A 17,260-nucleotide genomic window follows, 5' to 3' on the forward strand; every position below is an offset into this window, starting at 1 on the left:
GGCAGAACAAACACAAATCATGTTTGCAGTGCTGTGGGCTAAGAAATGCTAAGCAACAGAACTTGGCACCCACAGAAGGTGCCAACACACTCTGCCCGTGTCATCTGTGGACTTGCCCTGTGCACCCTCCTGCTACGCAGCCTCCAGGCTGGGCACATGCAGGTCACTGCTGTTCTTTTTGTTTCAGGCTTCTGTCACCTCGGGGAACTCGAGGCCAGGGAGGATTGGCCAAAGAAAGTATGCGGCATTGAACTAGGATCGCTGCTGGACTCATGCTTGGAACCCTGAGATGACCAAGAGCCAATCAAGCCGCCTCAGGTCTCGTGGATCCCGATGGACATGGCAGTAGCTCCGAGCCGGTCACACTGTGTGTCCCTCCTTGCCGCCCATGTAGATGAATTATTGAAAATTGATTCCAAGGTTCCTTTCAGATGCTGAATGGAGTGGATCTAATTCAAAGTCTTTCCTGTAAAAGAACAATGTTTCCTTCTTAGCCACTTTAGACAAATTAAGGACGGAGTATTTTGAGTCACTTGAGGATCCCCCTGAAGGGTAGACAGGGCTTTACCACAGGAAAGCTCAGTTCCTTGGTAGCCAGGGCCTTGCCTGAGAAAGGGTGCAAACCAACCACGGCCCCTAGGATGCCGAGAGAAGACTGGAGAGGACCCTGACTCTACTGGGCTGCCTGGTCTAAGAGGAGCCCCGAGGTGACTGGGTAGCTGTGCCCTGTCCTCTCAACAGGGAGTCCACACCAGCTCTTCAGAGGGCTGCCAGATGGCAGCTTCTCACAGCCTGGGAGGGAGGTGGTTACCAGGGCATGTCTCTCCAAGAATTCCCAGACTCGCTGCATTTTCTGTGGCCTGATTAGGGCTGGGTGGATCTTACTGCTCAGAGCTCCCCATCACAGCCCAGTCCCCAGGGAGAGCCCCAGGGAGCTGATGTTCTGAAGCTGTTAGTCCTAGCGAAGGGTCTGTGTGGGGCCCTCCCGCTGACTCACTGTCACCTACAGACACCATTTAAAGAGGTGGCGTGGCTTACGGTTGGTGTCCTAGCACACACTCTGGAACCTTGCCTCTCTACCCCAAAGCCCAGCAGGGACCTTCAGCAAGTACTCAGTGGCTCGACCACATCACTCTTCATACTCAGAGCTTTAAGGCATCACTGACTGTGGCTAAACTATCCTTTTACTCTAAAGAGGAGAGGGAAAAGATTTTAAACCTTTATAAAAATCAGCAGGTAATTTGGGTAGAAAACATAAATTGTTTGGCGTTAAATTTAGAAATTGTAGAAACGTGGAATTAGCACAGCACTTTCTGGTTTTCTGGTTCTCTGCATCACCTTGGAAAGACTCACAGAATGGTTTCCAGAATGGTCCATAGATGAGTGTGCTTGGACTCTCTTGTTTCTGTCACTAAGAAAGCCCTGTCCCTGTGGGTCAGTAGCAACTTGTGTCCTTGCTGGGACCAGGCAGGACCGTTGCCTCTGGTGCGACCCTGCCCAGGCTCCGTGTTGACTGCCAACCACTTTTGATTCAAGAAGCTTCTTCCCTGGGAGCTGCTATTTTTCCTAAATTCAAATTGTTAAATAAAATATTTTGGGCTCTCAAGTAACTTCATTTATGGCTTCCTTTGTGTTTTAAGGGGGGCGTTGAGCTCTTCAGTGTGGCTAGAGCCTTGGACAACTATCTTGTGACCGGGTCTGTCTGGAGTGCCTCTATCAGATAGAGCGTGGGCTCTTTTGGGGGCGTGGCTTCCGGGGTGGGGGGTGGGGGAGAAGAGACCGACACGGTCCTCCAGACGCCAGGAGGCGCTGTGGGCGGCGGTGTGATCTTGGGCTAGGCGGTTCTCAGGGCAACCACAGAGCGGGGCCTCGGCCAGGGTGACCACTGGATTAGGCTGGGGCGAACCCTGGGCGGTGGCCGGGGCACGGGGCAGCAGTCGTTGTTCCAGCCGCCGCTGTGATTGGGCTTAGGCCGGCCTCCCCCTGCGCTGGGCCCGACCGAATCAGACCTCGGGCTGCTGGCGGCGAGTCTGCGGCCGAACGGAGGGCGCAGGTGAGCCTAGGACGCCGAGCTCGCTGCCCTGCTCTGCCACGGTGGGGTGGAGGGCTGGCCCGGGGTGCTGGACAGGCTTCTGCAGCTCCGAGGAGAAAGTGCAGCCCGGATGCCGGGTACTTACTCACACGAGGTCGCTTTAAGACCAGCAAACTGGCTTCAGGGAGCTAAGAGATTTTCTCCACAGTTCCTCAGGCATCTGTGAGAAGTCAGGACTCCAGCCATGCAGCCACAGGCCCTGCTCCAAAAGGACCGCCACATGCCACAAAGGGAGCCACCCGAGTTTTCTTGGCATCCAGCAGGTGACCTCTGACGTGCATCCTTGACAACACGAGTCGCTTACTAACCTCCCAGGGAGGATCTCTTTCCTCAGGAGAGCCAGGCTGAGTGGGTGAGGGCTGGCCAGGTCCGGACTATGCCGTCCAAGTCAGCTTGCCTGCGTCATATGGAGGCACCTGGGCAGCTGGAGGGCAGAATGCTCCAGGGACAGCTTCTAAACGCTGAAAAGAAGCTCACCCCAACACCAGGCTCCCTACCAGCCACAGACTCTCAAGGTTCAGAGACAAACCCCATACCTCCTTTCAGCATTCCAGCAAAACCAAGCGACCAGCACCCACAAGCCGAGGCAAACCTCATCACCCCACAGCCACCCATGAGACCCAAGTTGGAGCGAACCCTGTCCCTCGATGACAAGGGCTGGAGAAGGAGGCGGTTCCGAGGTAGTCAGGAGGATCTGGCTGTCCAGAACGGGGCCAGTCCCTGCAGGGGTTCCATACGGGACTCTGCCGCCCAGTCCTCTGCCTACAGTCGGCCCCTGCCCTGCCTCAGCACATCCCTACAGGAGATCCCTAAGCCCAGAAGGAGTGACTTTCATTCTGCAGGGATCAGCACCTCCTTGGACCTCCTGCACAGAGAGGCTGCCCCAGGTGGGGGCTCCCCCAAGTTGGCAAGTTTGCGTGCCTCACACACACCACCAGCCATGGACCTCAACATAGCCTCCAGCTCCCTGAGGACAGCAAACAAGGTTGACCCTGAGCACAGCGACTTCAGGCTCCGCATGCAGACCAGGCTGGTCAGAGCCCACAGCAGCCTGGGCCCTAGCAGGCCCTGGAGCCCCCTGGCTGGGGACGATCACTCCATTCAGTCAGCCAGATCTTCCTTCAGCCTCCTGGCCCCCATCCGCACCAAAGACGTCAGAAACAGGTAGGGCTTCTTGGAGGGAGGGCCACCTGCCCTGGAGATGTCATCCAGACTCCTCTAATTGGGCCAAGAGCAAACTGAGCGGGGGCATGGTGGCTCATGCTTGTAACCCTAGTGCTTAAAGGGTTGAGGTAGGATAGTCACAAATTCAAGGCCAGCCTGGGTGACAGTGAGCCACCAGCTCCATAAACAGATGAAAGTAAGGAGACAAGCTGCACAGAGGCTTCCGGTAGAGAATACCTAAGACTTGGAAATGGAAAATTAGACAGGTCTGTATCCTTTCAGAACCTTTCCTTTGTGGCTCAGTGTCATTCACAGAGACCCTGAACCGGTAAAAGTAATCATCCTGCCTCCTTCCTTCCACAGGCAGATGAGAGCACACCCGTTATGCTATCATGGCACCCGTAGCTAATGTGCCCATACATCCTGTTGGGCAGCTTTCTCCCTCTCTGAATTGGCCCTTTTGTTTTGTTTTGTTTTGTTTTCCTGTGTGGAGGGTCATGTTTGGTTAGGTTTGCTTTGGTTTTGGTTTTGGTTTCCAGACAGGGTTTCTCTGTGTAGCCCTGGCCTCTCCTGGACTCACTTTGTAGACCAGGCTGACCTCGAAATCACAGCGATCCTCCTGCCTCTGCCTCCTGAGTGTTGGGGTTAAAGGCCTGCGCCACCATGCCTGGCTGTGGTCACAGGTTTCTTTGGCTGTACTATTATTTAACCACTGCCCACAAGGAGCTCTCAGGGGCTCCTGGTGATGCCCAGAGGAGGGCTGGGGGCTGTCCCATCACATTTTGGACCCTAGGTCAGTGTTTTACCAGGACATTTAGATACCAGTTAACCCACTGGACCAAGTGACACCCTTGGGAGAGTCTCCACACTGTCTAAAGCCACAGGGCCCCAGTGTCTGTGACGAGGACCTGTTAATGTCCACACACCACCCTGAGAATGCACAGGACCTCTGTTTCCTGTGTTTGGCCTCTCTGACCCCAGTAATTAACTTGTATGACTTATAGTGAAAAGAACCTCGGTGCCACACTAAGATGAGCCCTTTTTTCTGTGATTTCCCTGTGCTGGCTCCCCTCTCCTGGGGCCACAGCCACCACTCGGGGAGCACAGGACCAGAGCATGGAGGGAGCCTCCTTCCCCAAGCTGGTCCCCTTCTGAGGGGGGCTTGGTCTTGGCCTGTAAGGTGCATCCTGCCTATAGCTCTCCCATAACTATGCTGTGGACATGGGGTGGGTGGGGCAGGAAGAATGGGGAGGAGCTGGAGATGGCTCTTGCGTCATTTCCAGGAGCTGCCTAAACAGGTGACTATGGGTTAGAAGGTTTCATATAAGAGACCTCGTGGCAGAAATCTGGAATGGGGTCACGTCAGGGCTGCCTTGATCTAGAAGGCTGAAGGAGCCTACCTTTCCTGGGAGTGATGTGGTCTCCGCAGTGTGGTTTCTGCCTGTTTCCAGATGGTCATTTCTAGGTTTCCCAGTCAATGACTCCAGCCCTGCCAACTCCAGGGCCCTCTTCTGGAGATGGTTGCCGTGCTCGTAGCTGCGCAGACCATCTCCAAAGAGAGCCACGGTCCGAGGGGCCTCGGGTGGACATGTCTTTAGTGTGGCCACCATTCAGGTCCCTTTAGCTGCTGGAGGGAGGCCTTCCTCCCAATACCTGCAGGCCGGTCCCTCTATGCCACACCCCTTTGCCAAGCCTGGCTCCTCCACAACATGCCCTGGTGCCTTCCTAGCACCTCTAGTCATTAGTAGGCCAGCAATCCTTTTAAATATTTAAACATTTTTATTATTTTTAATTAGGGGTGTGTGTGTGTGTGTGTGTGTGTGTGTGTGTGTGTGTGTGTGTGTGTGTGTTGCATGTGAGCATGCATGTGAGTTACGTGTCCCAGAGTGCCAGGTGCCTGCAGAAATCAGAGATGTTGGATTCCCTGGAGCTGGAGGTACAGGCAATTGTGAGCTGCCTGATAGTGCTGAGCACCAAACTCAGATCCTCTGGAAGAGGTTTTTTTTTGAGACAGGGTCTCTCTGTGTAGCCTTGGCTGTCCTGGACTCGCTTTGTAGACCAGGTTGGCCTTGAATTCACCAGTCTTTGCCTTCTGAGTGCTGGGATTAAAGGCATTTGCCACCATGCCTTGGCCCTCCCCCCCCCCCCTTTTTTTTTTTTTTTTTTGGCTTTTCAAGACAAGGTTTCTCTGTATAGCTCTGTCTGCTCTGTAGACCAGGCTCAGAGATTCACCTTCCTCCGCCTCCCTAGTTAGTGCTGGGACTAAAGGTGTGCGCCATCACTGCATAGAGCAAGCACTCTTAAGCACTGAGCCGTTTCTCCAGTCTCACGGGGGTCTTTTTAAGGAGTACTGTTTCTACCCCATTCAAAGCATTATTACATGCAGTCCATAGGAAATGAAAATAAGTCTGAGTGATCCCCATGGACCCCTGTCAATCACAGGGAGCTGATGAGAGGCGAGGCTTCATCCAATCTGTTTCACACCTCACAACTCCAGCCTGACACAGCGTTCAACTCTGTCGCCTTAGCCTGTAGCCACTCAGCGGCGAGAGTGCCTGATACTACTGTGTCAAAAAGGGAAGTACTGCTGACAACACTTCACTCTGGGACACAGATTTGACTTTTTACTTTTCCAACAATTTGAAAAGTGTGAAAACTATTATTTATTTATTTATTTATTTCATGTGCATTGGTGTTTTGCCTGCATGTGTGACTGCGTGGGGGTATCGGAACCCCTGGATTTAGAGTTACAATTGTAAGCTACCATGTGTGGGTGCTGGGAATTGGACTAAGTCCTCTAGAAGAGCAGCTTTTAACCACTAAGCCATTGTCTCTCCAAACCCATGAAACTACACTTAGTGGTTGGATCAGGCTTAGGTCAGTCTGTCAGTTGCTGTTTCAGAAGAGGCCACCAGGTTGCGGTAGCTGACCCACTACTTAAGAAAATTAATTTGCACCTGGCGGTGGTGGTGCACGCCTGTAATCCCAGCACTGGGGAGGCAGAGGCAGGCAGATCTCTGAGTTCGAAGCCAGCCTGGTCTACAGAGCAAGTTCTAGGACAGCCAGAGCTGTTACACAGAGAAACCCTGTCTTGGAGAAAAAAATAATAATAATTTGTATGCGTGTGTGCCCCGGCCCGCTGGGGTTCGACTAACGCTCAGGAGGAGAATTTTCCTGTATAGAGACAGAACACAAGATACGAAGAAGGGGGCAAGTCTGGATTCTGATCAAACCCCGTTTATTGAGAAATTTCACAGAGTTTTTATAAGGCAGGGGGCAGGGAAGCATATTGCTATGGCAACCCAGCTGTAGGCTAACTCAAGACACGAGGAATTCCAAGCAGGTCACAATATTCTGCCACACCGAATATTTTGCTATCTTTATCTAATCTAATTGCTAAACTACAACAGGGTGGCTCCGTCTAAATCTCATCTTTACTCTAACTGCCGAACCACGACAGGGTCAGCTGGTGTCGGGTAAATGGCAGACTTCTGGAGAAATAGGAACCTAGGTTCTGACAAGATGGCTGAGCATTGGCCATGTAGCCCATCCCCTACACATGTGTGCATGGGCATGCAATGGTGACCATGTGTAAATCTGGACGGTTTGTGGGAGTTGGTTCCTTCCTACCCTGTGAGTCCTGGGGATCAATCATGTACATCAGATGGATGGCAAGCGCCGTCACGCAGAGTCAGCTCACTGGCCTAATGTGCCACTATTTTTTTTTCCCTCTTGTGACAAGGTCCCACTATGTAGCCTTGGCTGGCCTAGAACTCACTAGGTAGACTAAGTCACATTTTTTTTTTAATTAGGCCAGAGACTTGAAAAGCACATAGGGCTCCTGTCAGCTGGTGTTGGAGTGATGCCATGTGTCTCTCTGTCCCTTCTTAAACCAGTGGAAGTGGGGGGCGAAGCGAGCCTGCAGTGTAAGCACCAGCTTCCTCTGGAGGCGGGGCAGCTGGGTGGTGGCTGACAGGAGGAGCGTGGAGGGGCGTGGAGCTATGAGCAGGGAGCAGAGTGCCTGGACTGTGCTGGCAGAGGACTGCCTTGTCCTGCTATCCGAGCTGTCCTCTGTCACCACTGAGCAGCCTTGGGGTGTCCTGGGCCCTTGCTTTGCACTGTAACATGCTCTCTTCTGGGTAGAACTGGGGAGTGGGAAGGGGGGCATGAAGATGGGGTGGGAAGTGACCTTGGAAGAAACAGGAGAATGTGTCTGGGATTCTGGAAGCTAGGTGACCCCCATGCCACTGCAGGTACAGAAGCCGCAGGAACAGTGGAGAAGAGCGCGCCTTCCCTGAATAAAGCCTGTGCGCTTGGGGAGGGCAAGCAATGCTGTTGTAGAAATGGAAACGCAGGAGGGAAGGTGACGAGTGGAGGGAGAGCTTGGGCTGAGCGCAGAGCCAGGGCAGGCGGGGCAGTGAACAGAGAGGCTTCAAAGCAGAGAGCCACACAGAGGACTGCCCTGTAAGAAAGAGTGCGCGAGGAGGGGACAGCGGCAGGGACCGGGAATGGGGAAGTTGAAATGGCATCTGGAAGAGTGGCTGCACAGACAGCATTTAGAGGAAGCCAGTGAGGCGCCGGCCTGCGTGTGTATAATTTCTTTTTATTTAGAGTTATTTTATATGTATATGTGTGCTCTAGGGATCCAGCATCCTCTTCTGGACACCACAGGCACCAGGCACACCCGTGATGCCCGTCCATATATTCAGGCAGAACCGTCATATATATATAATACAAACAAACATAATCTCTGGGAACTAGAGGTAGGGATGTTGTAAGGTACATTTGGGCACTGGGGACCAAACTTGGGTTCTGGAAGAGCAGCTCCTGATTTCAGTACTGAGCCATCTCTCCAGCCCAGCACCTTCTTTTCTTTTTCTTTTGGAGGGAGGGTAAGGGTGGGGTGGGGTTTTGGTTTTTGTTTGTCTGTTTGTTTGTTTTGTTTTTTCAAGAATATAGAGATATGTAAAAATGATTATTGAATCTACTTTTCAAGGCCTTGTTACTCACAAATAAGGTTAATTTTGATTCATTGATATAAAATTTTGTAATTGATACAAAGTAGGTTTAATTTTGATACATTAAAATAGAATTCAAATTTGATATTGTTCTTCACACATTATATTTCTACTCTAGTATGAGTTATTGTACACATACAGCTCAATTAATACATAGTTTACTTCCAATAGTCTGATAGTGCTATTATAGACTGTTTAGGATAATTAAGTAATACAAGTCAATTGTTGATCTATTCATATCATGTCAAGTATAAGAATATACATGCTGGGCTGGAGAGATGGCTCAGTGGTTAAGAGCACTGCCTGCTCTTCCAGAGGTCATGAGTTCAATTCCCAGCAACCACATGGTGGCTCACAGCCATCTATAATGTGATCTGATGTCCTCCTCTGCCTGCAGATTTACATGCAGGCAGAGCACTGCATACATAATAAATAAATAAATAAATCTTTAAAAAAAGAATATACATGCTGTCTTTAACAGATATGATTCTATAGATTGATATGATAAAATAGTTTGAAAAGGTCTTCAAAAACCTCAGAGACCTACAAAATATGACATTTAAAAATATTTTTATTATTTTAAGGATTCTTTAACAATAAGACAGGGTAACTCCTGACAGCACCCGCTTCCATAAAACAAAACAGATGATGAGCATTAATGAACCTCCTTGCTTCCAGTGTGACAAAACAGCCACAGAACAAAAATGTCCATTTCTCCCAAAGACAAAATTCTGCCTACAATGGACTAGCTTGAATACAGGCAGAGTCGACGGCCAGACTCTGCCAAGACAGGGAAAGCAAGTCCTCAATGGTTCCTGCTTCAGAAATATGTCTGTCAAATATACTGGGCCAGAAAGCCAAAGATGATGCTCCAGCGTTACATAGTTTTGGGTGTCTGTTCAGGCAGTAAACTGTCTATGTCATTTTTCATTTTAAAAGCTGCTAACCTATACTTCCTATTTACTCAGGTAGTTAAAATTATTTCTTCTCAAGTCTCTGAAGGGGTTAAAGATCAGATAGTTTTAAAATTAAGTTTAGTTAAGAATTAAAAAGATACTTTTAAGTCTAGATAGATAGTTTTAGGTTGATAGATTTAAACTTTAATAGATGTTGATTTAGGTTCAAAACGTTAGATTTACCAAGATAAAATAAATAATATTTTCTACAAGGTTGCCAAATACATTTTGATTAAAAATTATATGTGTAAGTCTGGTCTATTGGTTTTTATACTTTTTCATAATTGTACTTTATATAAAAATGATGGCCTTTTTTATTTAGACAAAAAAGGGAGATGTTGGGGGATGGTCTGATGTATTTTGATGTTAATTAGAGCTTGCTGCCTCTGTGACCCACCTTTTGCTTAATAAAAAGCCATCCCACCTGGACAGAGCAGAGGAGATAGGAGGGGCTAAGAGGGAGAGAAAGTCTTAAAAAAAAAAAAAAAAAAAAAAAGACCACCACGAGGAAGGAGAGAGACCTGAAGTGAAGAGAGGAAGGCCGCCATGGGTTAGCTGGAGGAGAAGCACATGGCCAGCTGTGTGGATGAAAAATCCAGCCCAGATGAAGAACATTAGCAAGTATTTGGGATTACGGATGGGAGGTAGCTTGATAGAAGTTATTAGAAGCAGATGGCATGGGGTTGAGGCAGGGATCCCATGCCTGTCCCACTATGGGAGGTAGTTTAGAGGGTTGAGATCGGTCCTGCCCCAGGTTAACCAAGACTATTTTAAAATATAACGAGTGTCTGTCTTGATTGATCACTAGCCGGGCCTACAGTTAATACAGATAATTTTAAAAACAATAAGTTTCTCTGTGTAGCCTTGTCTGTCCTGAACTCCCCTTGTAGACCAGGCTGACCTTGAACTCACAGTGATCCTCCTGCCTCTGCCTCCTGGGATTAAAGGGTGCACCACCACGCCCAGCTTGGATTTCCATATCTTAAAGGTCTGGAGAATAATGGAAACAAATCTAATTATTTCTCAGTGCATGAAAAAAATCATGTAAGGCTCATATATTTTAATGACTGGCTTTCTAGTTCATGTGTGTTAGTGTTTTGCCTGCATGTTGTCTGTATGAGGGGGTTGAAGCCCCTGGAGCTGGGGCTACAGAATTAGGGGCTGCCATGTGTAGGCTCTGTGTCTTAACAATTCAACTTTATTATACAACCCAACTAGCTTACACAAGAGGGAAAAAAAAAGAGTGAACCTTCCGGTGTCCGTTCCACAGGACGGGTCCCTAGGTGTCTCTGGCCTGCGCGGTGGTCTGGCCTGTTCGCTGATTCACGTAGGCTCAAGCCTGGTCTGAACCTGCTCTCTCCTCCCCACCTGCCTGTGTCACGTGCCAGGGGTGGTCTCCTTCTCCCATTGAGGGTCGATTAGAACCACAATAGTCCAGGTGGAGTCCTTCTGTCCCCTTCCTGAATTCCAGGCCCAGGATGGCCCCACCCAGTCTACCTCAAGGTTAATCTCAGGGAGTATCCATGGTGTGTCCAAGGGTAAAGCCCGCCAAGATTGCTTTCACCTGTGACAAAGCTTACAGCCCTTCCCACAGCCATGTGTGTGCTGGGGATTGAACCCAGGTCCTCTGGAAAAGGAGCCTGTGCTCCTAACTGCTGAGCCACCTCTCCAACCCTGCCGTTCAGACTTCAGTGCCCTTATAAACACAGCTTCCCAGGCACCCAACCACACCCATCATTTCTCTCTGCAGCTTTCGTGCTCCTGTACTGTGACAATGGCGTTGAGTGACAGGGCAAAGGCCAAGTCACCCACAGGGCTGTATATACTCAGTATTTTTGTCCAGGCTTTTTGGGCAGCCTGTGCAGCACATGGTGCACACATGTGTTCTGGGGAGGTCAAAGGGTCATCACCTCACTAGGACGGTGCTTCACAAGTGTAGCCTTCCACTGAGATCTGGAGCTGGCGGGGAGTCATACTGGCTTGTCATGAGGTGGTACTGCACTCTAGCTGAGGAAATCCCAGCTCCAGGGGCAGCACTGATTGACACCTGCCACATCCTTGTTGTCCTCTGGGCCCACATAGCGTGAAGGCCCTGTGGCTTATGGGACCGATGCCTTTGGAGAGAGTGGCCCAGGATGTACCTGTCCTGGGTTACTCTGGCGTCGCTGAAGCTGGCTGCTTGCTTGCCCCTTCTTTTTACAGGAGCTATCTGGAGGGAAGTCTTCTGGCCAGTGGGGCCCTGCTAGGAGCAGACGAGCTAGCCAGGTACTTCCCGGACCGGAACATGGCTCTGTTCGTGGCTACCTGGAACATGCAGGGCCAGAAGGTGAGAGGGCTCACGGTGAGGTAGGGTGGAGGCAGCGGCCTTTGTGCCCTGAGAGGCCTCAGCACTGTCCAGTGGTCACAGTGTGGCCTACCTCTGTCTCTGTGAGTCTTGGTGAAGGGGTCGGGGTTGAGCATGCACCTGGACAATAAGGAGGGGGGTCCCAGGCTGGGAGGTGGCAAGTGAACAACGTAGCCTCAGAGAGGGAAACTGTACCTGCCATGTCAAGGTTCCCCGGAAGAGCAAACCTACAGCTGTGCGCACTTCTCTTTGAAAAGAAGCTATTCTGTCACCACCTCCAGGTGACTGCAGGGCCTTGCTCTTGAGCTTCTGCCCCCGGACCTGAGGAGCCGGGTGGCCTTGACTGACTGACTGGTGGCTCTTCACTGCAGGAGCTCCCAGCAAGCCTGGACGAGTTCCTGCTCCCCACTGAGGCCGACTACACTCAGGACCTGTATGTCATCGGAGTTCAGGAGGGCTGCTCTGACAGGTGAGGCCCCAACAGCCTCCAGCGTCCTCTGTGGAAAGTTCACTCAAATAGGCCATGAGCCTGACAGGAGGGAGCCGAGGCCCTCATGGAACCGAAGCAGTGTGGGCCACATGAGCAGGCACTGTGCCTCATTGAAATGAGCATAACTAAAATCGGGAGTGCTTCAGGTTGTCCAAGGGAGCACAGAGGCAGCTAAGATGCTTGGTTTGTCCAGAGGCTCCGGGCTGCCACTTGGAGTGGCATATGTCTGGCCACATGCCCTGTGGCATCCTGACCGATTTCCCTGGGAAATGGTTCCACGGCTGTGTGTTCCTCACTACAGATTATGGGGTTCCTTGGCTTGTGTGTGGAAAGCAGCAGGCTTTGTATGTTCTGGGTGGGGCATGGGGAGCCTGTCCTCAGGGCCTCCAAGTAGAGATGGGGCTCCTCTCTGCCAGCCCACAGATCTCTTGACAATTCACATGGATCTTAGATGGGGTCAGAGATCTGCACATGCCATCGGATTGAAGGCTTGAGCCTAAAGCCAACCTGAAGGTGCCATTAGCCTGGTGGTTATCCTCAGTACAAGATGAGGCCCAGCTGTGGAGTCCCTTCGGCTCGCTTCCAGGGGCTCTTTGGCTAGAGACGGGGAAGTGGAGCTGAAAGGCCCCACGCCCTTACCTAACCTGCCTCCTCCCCACAGGAGGGAGTGGGAGACACGCCTGCAGGAGACACTAGGCCCTCAGTATGTGCTGCTGTCCTCAGCCGCACATGGGGTCCTCTACATGTCCCTGTTTATCCGTAGGGACCTCATCTGGTTCTGCTCAGGTAGGTGTCACGGGGCTCCCCCCTCCGCCTCTCCTCCCTCCCCCATTCTCTCCTTGTAACCTCCCCTCCCCCGTGTGCATACACCACAGGGCACCATGTGGAGGTCAGAGGGCAACCTACAAGAGGCAGTTTCTGCTCCCACCCTGGGGTTCTGGGGATCAAGTCAGGTGTTCAGGCTCGGCATCTTGCTGGCCCTTGCCAGGGCTCTAGGTGTCTCCATACGCAGGCTCTAATAACGTGGGGTCCCCTCACAGCCACCTGCACCCTCTCAGACAAATGTGCACTTTGTGCCTGGGTGCCAGCCTTTGAGGTTCCCATGTCTGAGAGCACACACAAGCATACCTAGTGCAGCTGTGTCCGCGCAGGCCCCGAACCCCAGTTCCTTGCCTTGCAGAGGTCGAATACTCTACAGTAACCACACGAATCGTGTCTCAGATCAAGACCAAGGGTGCCCTGGGCGTCAGCTTCACCTTCTTCGGCACCTCCTTCCTCTTCATCACATCTCACTTCACCTGTAAGTGCTTCCAAGCCCGTACAGCAGAGTCCCGACACTGGCCTGGGAGCAGCGGATCTCCTCCAGGCCTTTGTCCAGGTGGGGTGCCAGTTACCTGAGCAATACTGGCGGGCTCTGCCTCCATAGAGCCTGACCGGTCACTGCTGTCAACCACAGTCCCCCGAGGCAGCTGGGGATAGTCAAGGTGTGGGGCGGTATTTGGGGCAGGCTCTTCATAGCTCAGCTGTCTCCTCATGAGCTCTTTTGTCTCACAGCTGGAGATGGAAAGGTAGCCGAGCGGCTGCTGGACTACAGCAGGACCATCCAAGCCCTAGCCCTACCCCGGAATGTGCCAGACACAAACCCCTACCGCTCTAGTGCAGGTAAGGGTGGCAGCTGCACAGGACACCCCAGCACATGACTGTTTCTGTCCCTTGTCCCCTAGGAGCTTAGCAGAAACCACTGGAGGACTTTGGAGACTTGGGGAGTCAGCTGGGCACAGTGGTGCAGGCCTGTAATCAACTGTACTCAGGGAGGCAGAGGCAGGTGGATCTCTGAGAGTTCAAGGCCAGCCTGGTCTACAAAGCGAGTCCAGGACAGGCAAGGCTACACAGAGAAACCCTGTCTTGGAAAAAAACAAAAACAGAATTGGGAAGTCCTCATTACTGAGACAGCCACTAGGTTTGCAGGTGGACAAATGGGAGCCCATCACACCTAGTGGCTTGACCTGGGCTATCACTGTTTGTCCCCAAGTCCTCACTACTGACTACTTCCTGGCACTGTCTCACTGAGCTGTGAGAAGCAGATAGGATGGCTAGCCTGCTATGTGCAGCAAGATTGTCCTTTGCACTTGGGACTGCACAGATGTCTTCCCAATCCTCTGCAGCCGTCGACCTTGGCTGCTTCCATCACTAGCCTTCCTGGGGAAACTGCTGCTACCCACCTGTGATGCTATGGGGCAGGGGACCCAGACAAAGACCCCATCACTTGACCTACAGCCCATCCGTCTGCCAGCAGCTCATAGCAGATAAGGAGAGGCCAGCACCAATGTATTTTCCCACATGTGCCCAGGGGATGTCACTACTCGGTTTGATGAGGTGTTCTGGTTTGGGGACTTCAACTTCCGCCTGAGTGGTGGACGAGCGGCTGTGGAAGCCTTCCTGAAGCAGAACCCAGAGGTGGATGTGCTGGCCCTCCTGCAGCATGACCAGCTCACCCAGGAGATGAAGAAAGGTGAGTGGCCTGGGGAGCAGCACCTCCAGTGTGGCAGGCCCTCCCTGAACTCTCCTGTGTTGCAGGGTCCATCTTCAGAGGCTTCGAGGAGGCGGAAATCCACTTTCTCCCATCCTACAAATTTGACATTGGGAAGGACACCTACGATAGCACCTCCAAGCAAAGGACACCCTCCTACACAGTGAGTATGTAACCTCAGCCTGCCCTCAGGACTCCCGCCAGTCACAGCTCGTGTCAGATGGGTGTGGGGGGTGGGGGGCGCTGACACTCAGCACACAGCAGCCAGCCAGGTTGCTAGCCTAGAATTCAGCACCAGACCTGAGGCCAGTGAGTGCGTGCATGTGTGCGTGCCCACAGCCTAGTGTCTCTAAATGTATTACAGGGCTAAGTAGGCCATCCCTCAAAAGCAGACCATAGTTGAACTCACACCTGAGCCCATGTGCCTGACACTAGGAGAGAACAGGCAGGAAACCCTGCACTCTGGCCTGGCTTTCCCACCAGACCTTGGCTCTCTGATACACAGTGATACCTGGTGGGGCTCTGGGACAGCCGTGAGAGCAAAGCAGCTCCCCACTGCTGAGAGCTAGAGGCGAACAGATGCCTAACAGCAAGAGGTCAAAAGGTCAAAGGCTCCCCTAGCCGAAGCAAAGCTAGGCCAGGGCCACAGGTCCACCTTGCTGCGGAGATCCCTGCAACAGAATGTCGCACTCTCTCTGCTTTGCCATCTCTTCTGAAGGACCGAGTCTTATACAAAAGCCGCCACAAGGGTGACATCTGTCCTATGAAGTACTCCTCTTGCCCTGGGATCAAGACTTCAGACCACCGTCCTGTGTATGGCCTGTTCCGGGTCAAAGTGAGGCCGGGGCGAGACAAGTAAGTCTCTGCTCTGAGCACCCCTGGAGCTCAGGGCTCCAGCCAGTTTTTGGGGGGGGGTCCAGGGGGTGACAGGCTCAGATGTAGAGGAGCCTGTCATTGTTTCCTGCTGCAACACAGCAGACAGACACAGTGCCCACAGCCCCTAGGTCACTATGAAGTTGCCTGCATCTGGGTCTAGGTCCTGGCAGTTCTGAGGGTGCTGACCTTCGGGCTGGCATGAGCTTGTGGTGGGCTCAGGGTTGAGTAAGCTCCTCCTGGAGCAGCATGCCCACTAGCCTCACCTTGCTTGGCATTCCCATAACCAGGGTTGTGACTGGGGCAAGGGCAGCCTAGATGGCATGAACCCTAACCCTGGACAGTGGCCCATTTCTTTTTTTTTTTTTTTTTTTTTTTTTTTTTTTTTTTTGGTTTTTCGAGACAGGGTCTCTCTGTGTAGCCTTGGCCGTCCTGGACTCACTTTGTAGACCAGGCTGGCCTCGAACTCACAGCGATCCGCCTACCTCTGCCTCCCAAGTGCTGGGATTAAAGGCGTGCGCCACCACGCCCGGCTCAGTGGCCCATTTCCTATTGGGCTCGGCAGGTGTGCCGCTGAGAGGCTGAGGCCAGCGCTTAGAAAAGGTCTTTCCTTCACAGCATCCCATTAGCTGCTGGCAAGTTTGACCGAGAACTATACTTGATAGGAATTAAAAGACGGATCTCAAAAGAACTTCAGAAACAAGCACTGAAGAATCAGAGCTCCAGTGCTGTCTGCACTGTGTCTTGAAGTTACCAATCAAGATTGACCTGCAGCTTGGGGACCAAGGTCACTGGGAAGAGATGGGCTTGCTCTTTGGGGCCTCGTGTCATGTTGGGGGTCCTCCTATCATCACAGACCCCACCCCTCAGGACAGCAGTGGGCTGTTGCCAGGAAAAGCCTCAGTTATTTATATCATGTTCCCACAGACACAAAGCAGGGATTTGTTCTGGGTGGGACACGCGGACACCAAGCACAGCCTCACCCAGAAGCTGCAGATGAAGTCAGGCTTGCCCTGAGCAGCCCCATACGCTGCAGGAGCAGTTCCAACTTCCTGCCCATGAGCACCGAAGTCACTTCAACCCCTTTTATTTCTGTTCTCATGCCAGAGCCCAGGGTCTAGGTCTGTGTCCTCCTAACAGCCCCTTTCCTCCTCTACTGAGGGACCAATCAACCTCTGGGAGAATTCAGAGGCCAAAGCCAGGATGTGCCCTGCAGACAGTTTGGCTGGCTTTAAGGTTCTACGTTTTGGTCCCAGGCTCCCAGCCCCGTTGAGTAGGGATCACCCCTCCCCACTGGCCACGCCCAGCTATATGTAACTCATGGTTTTTAGGGAGCGGCAGACCACTTGCTTTTATGCTGCTAGCCCCAGGATGGCATTAGCAATGGCGTCACCAGGCAGCACCTTGGTAGGCTTCCTTCCTTACAGCGTGGGACTCATCATTGCTTTCAGTCTTACCCCATCCCCTCGGAGACAGAGCCTTGAATGTACAGACACCCGGGGCATCCGCTCTAGTCTTCTAAATTATTTATTTTTCCATATTTATATTTTTAAATAAATGCATATATTCAATCAGAATCTCTCTCTGGCCAAAGACTGAACCTTGGAAGAAGCAGTCTGCATGCACTCCGGGGCCTCAGGACACCCCAGGTTTTAAAAGGCAATAGAACTCAAAGGGAGCAAATTGGTCTCAGCTGTCACCTGCTACTACTCAGTCCCACCCCAGGTCCTTCTACTTGGTGTTGTCCCTGCTCACAGCCACAAGAAGCAACATCTGGAAAGAGAAGTGCCTAG

The 17,260-nt window shown here is 51.9% G+C and overlaps 2 protein-coding genes across 11 annotated transcripts in view; both read left to right on the plus strand.

The window, feature by feature from the left end:
• The window catches only part of SEC16A (SEC16 homolog A, endoplasmic reticulum export factor), a 35,598-nt gene extending 33,988 nt beyond the window's left edge, over nucleotides 1-1,610 (plus strand). For all 7 annotated transcript variants that reach the window (XM_084797506.1, XM_084797505.1, XM_084797508.1 and 4 more), the window contains one exon: nucleotides 188-1,610. In XM_084797506.1, the coding sequence (XP_084653632.1) occupies nucleotides 188-256 (69 nt within the window). In that variant the 3' untranslated portion in view covers nucleotides 257-1,610. The remainder of the gene's footprint in view (nucleotides 1-187) is intronic.
• A 216-nt stretch (nucleotides 1,611-1,826) lies between these two features.
• Nucleotides 1,827-17,044, plus strand: INPP5E (inositol polyphosphate-5-phosphatase E). 4 transcript variants are annotated; one of them, XM_084797828.1, is made up of 11 exons: nucleotides 1,828-2,053; nucleotides 2,241-3,256; nucleotides 11,433-11,556; nucleotides 11,946-12,043; nucleotides 12,726-12,850; nucleotides 13,245-13,364; nucleotides 13,619-13,726; nucleotides 14,415-14,576; nucleotides 14,642-14,757; nucleotides 15,313-15,449; nucleotides 16,086-17,044. In XM_084797828.1, the coding sequence occupies exons 2-11, from the start codon at nucleotides 2,469-2,471 to the stop codon at nucleotides 16,213-16,215; spliced, it is 1,908 nt and encodes a 635-aa protein (XP_084653954.1). In that variant the 5' UTR covers nucleotides 1,828-2,053; nucleotides 2,241-2,468; the 3' UTR covers nucleotides 16,216-17,044. The 4 variants fall into 4 exon arrangements, 2 of the variants coding, with proteins under 2 accessions (XP_084653954.1, XP_084653955.1); XR_014782361.1 differs by having other exon boundaries at nucleotides 1,827-3,256; nucleotides 14,642-14,761; nucleotides 16,133-17,044; XR_014782362.1 differs by having other exon boundaries at nucleotides 1,827-3,256; nucleotides 14,642-14,761; nucleotides 16,086-16,226.
• Nucleotides 17,045-17,260: the final 216 nt, after the last annotated feature.

This window comes from Acomys minous, assembly GCF_964271855.1.
Source record: "Acomys minous genome assembly, chromosome: 10".
Lineage (NCBI taxonomy): Eukaryota > Metazoa > Chordata > Mammalia > Rodentia > Muridae > Acomys > Acomys minous.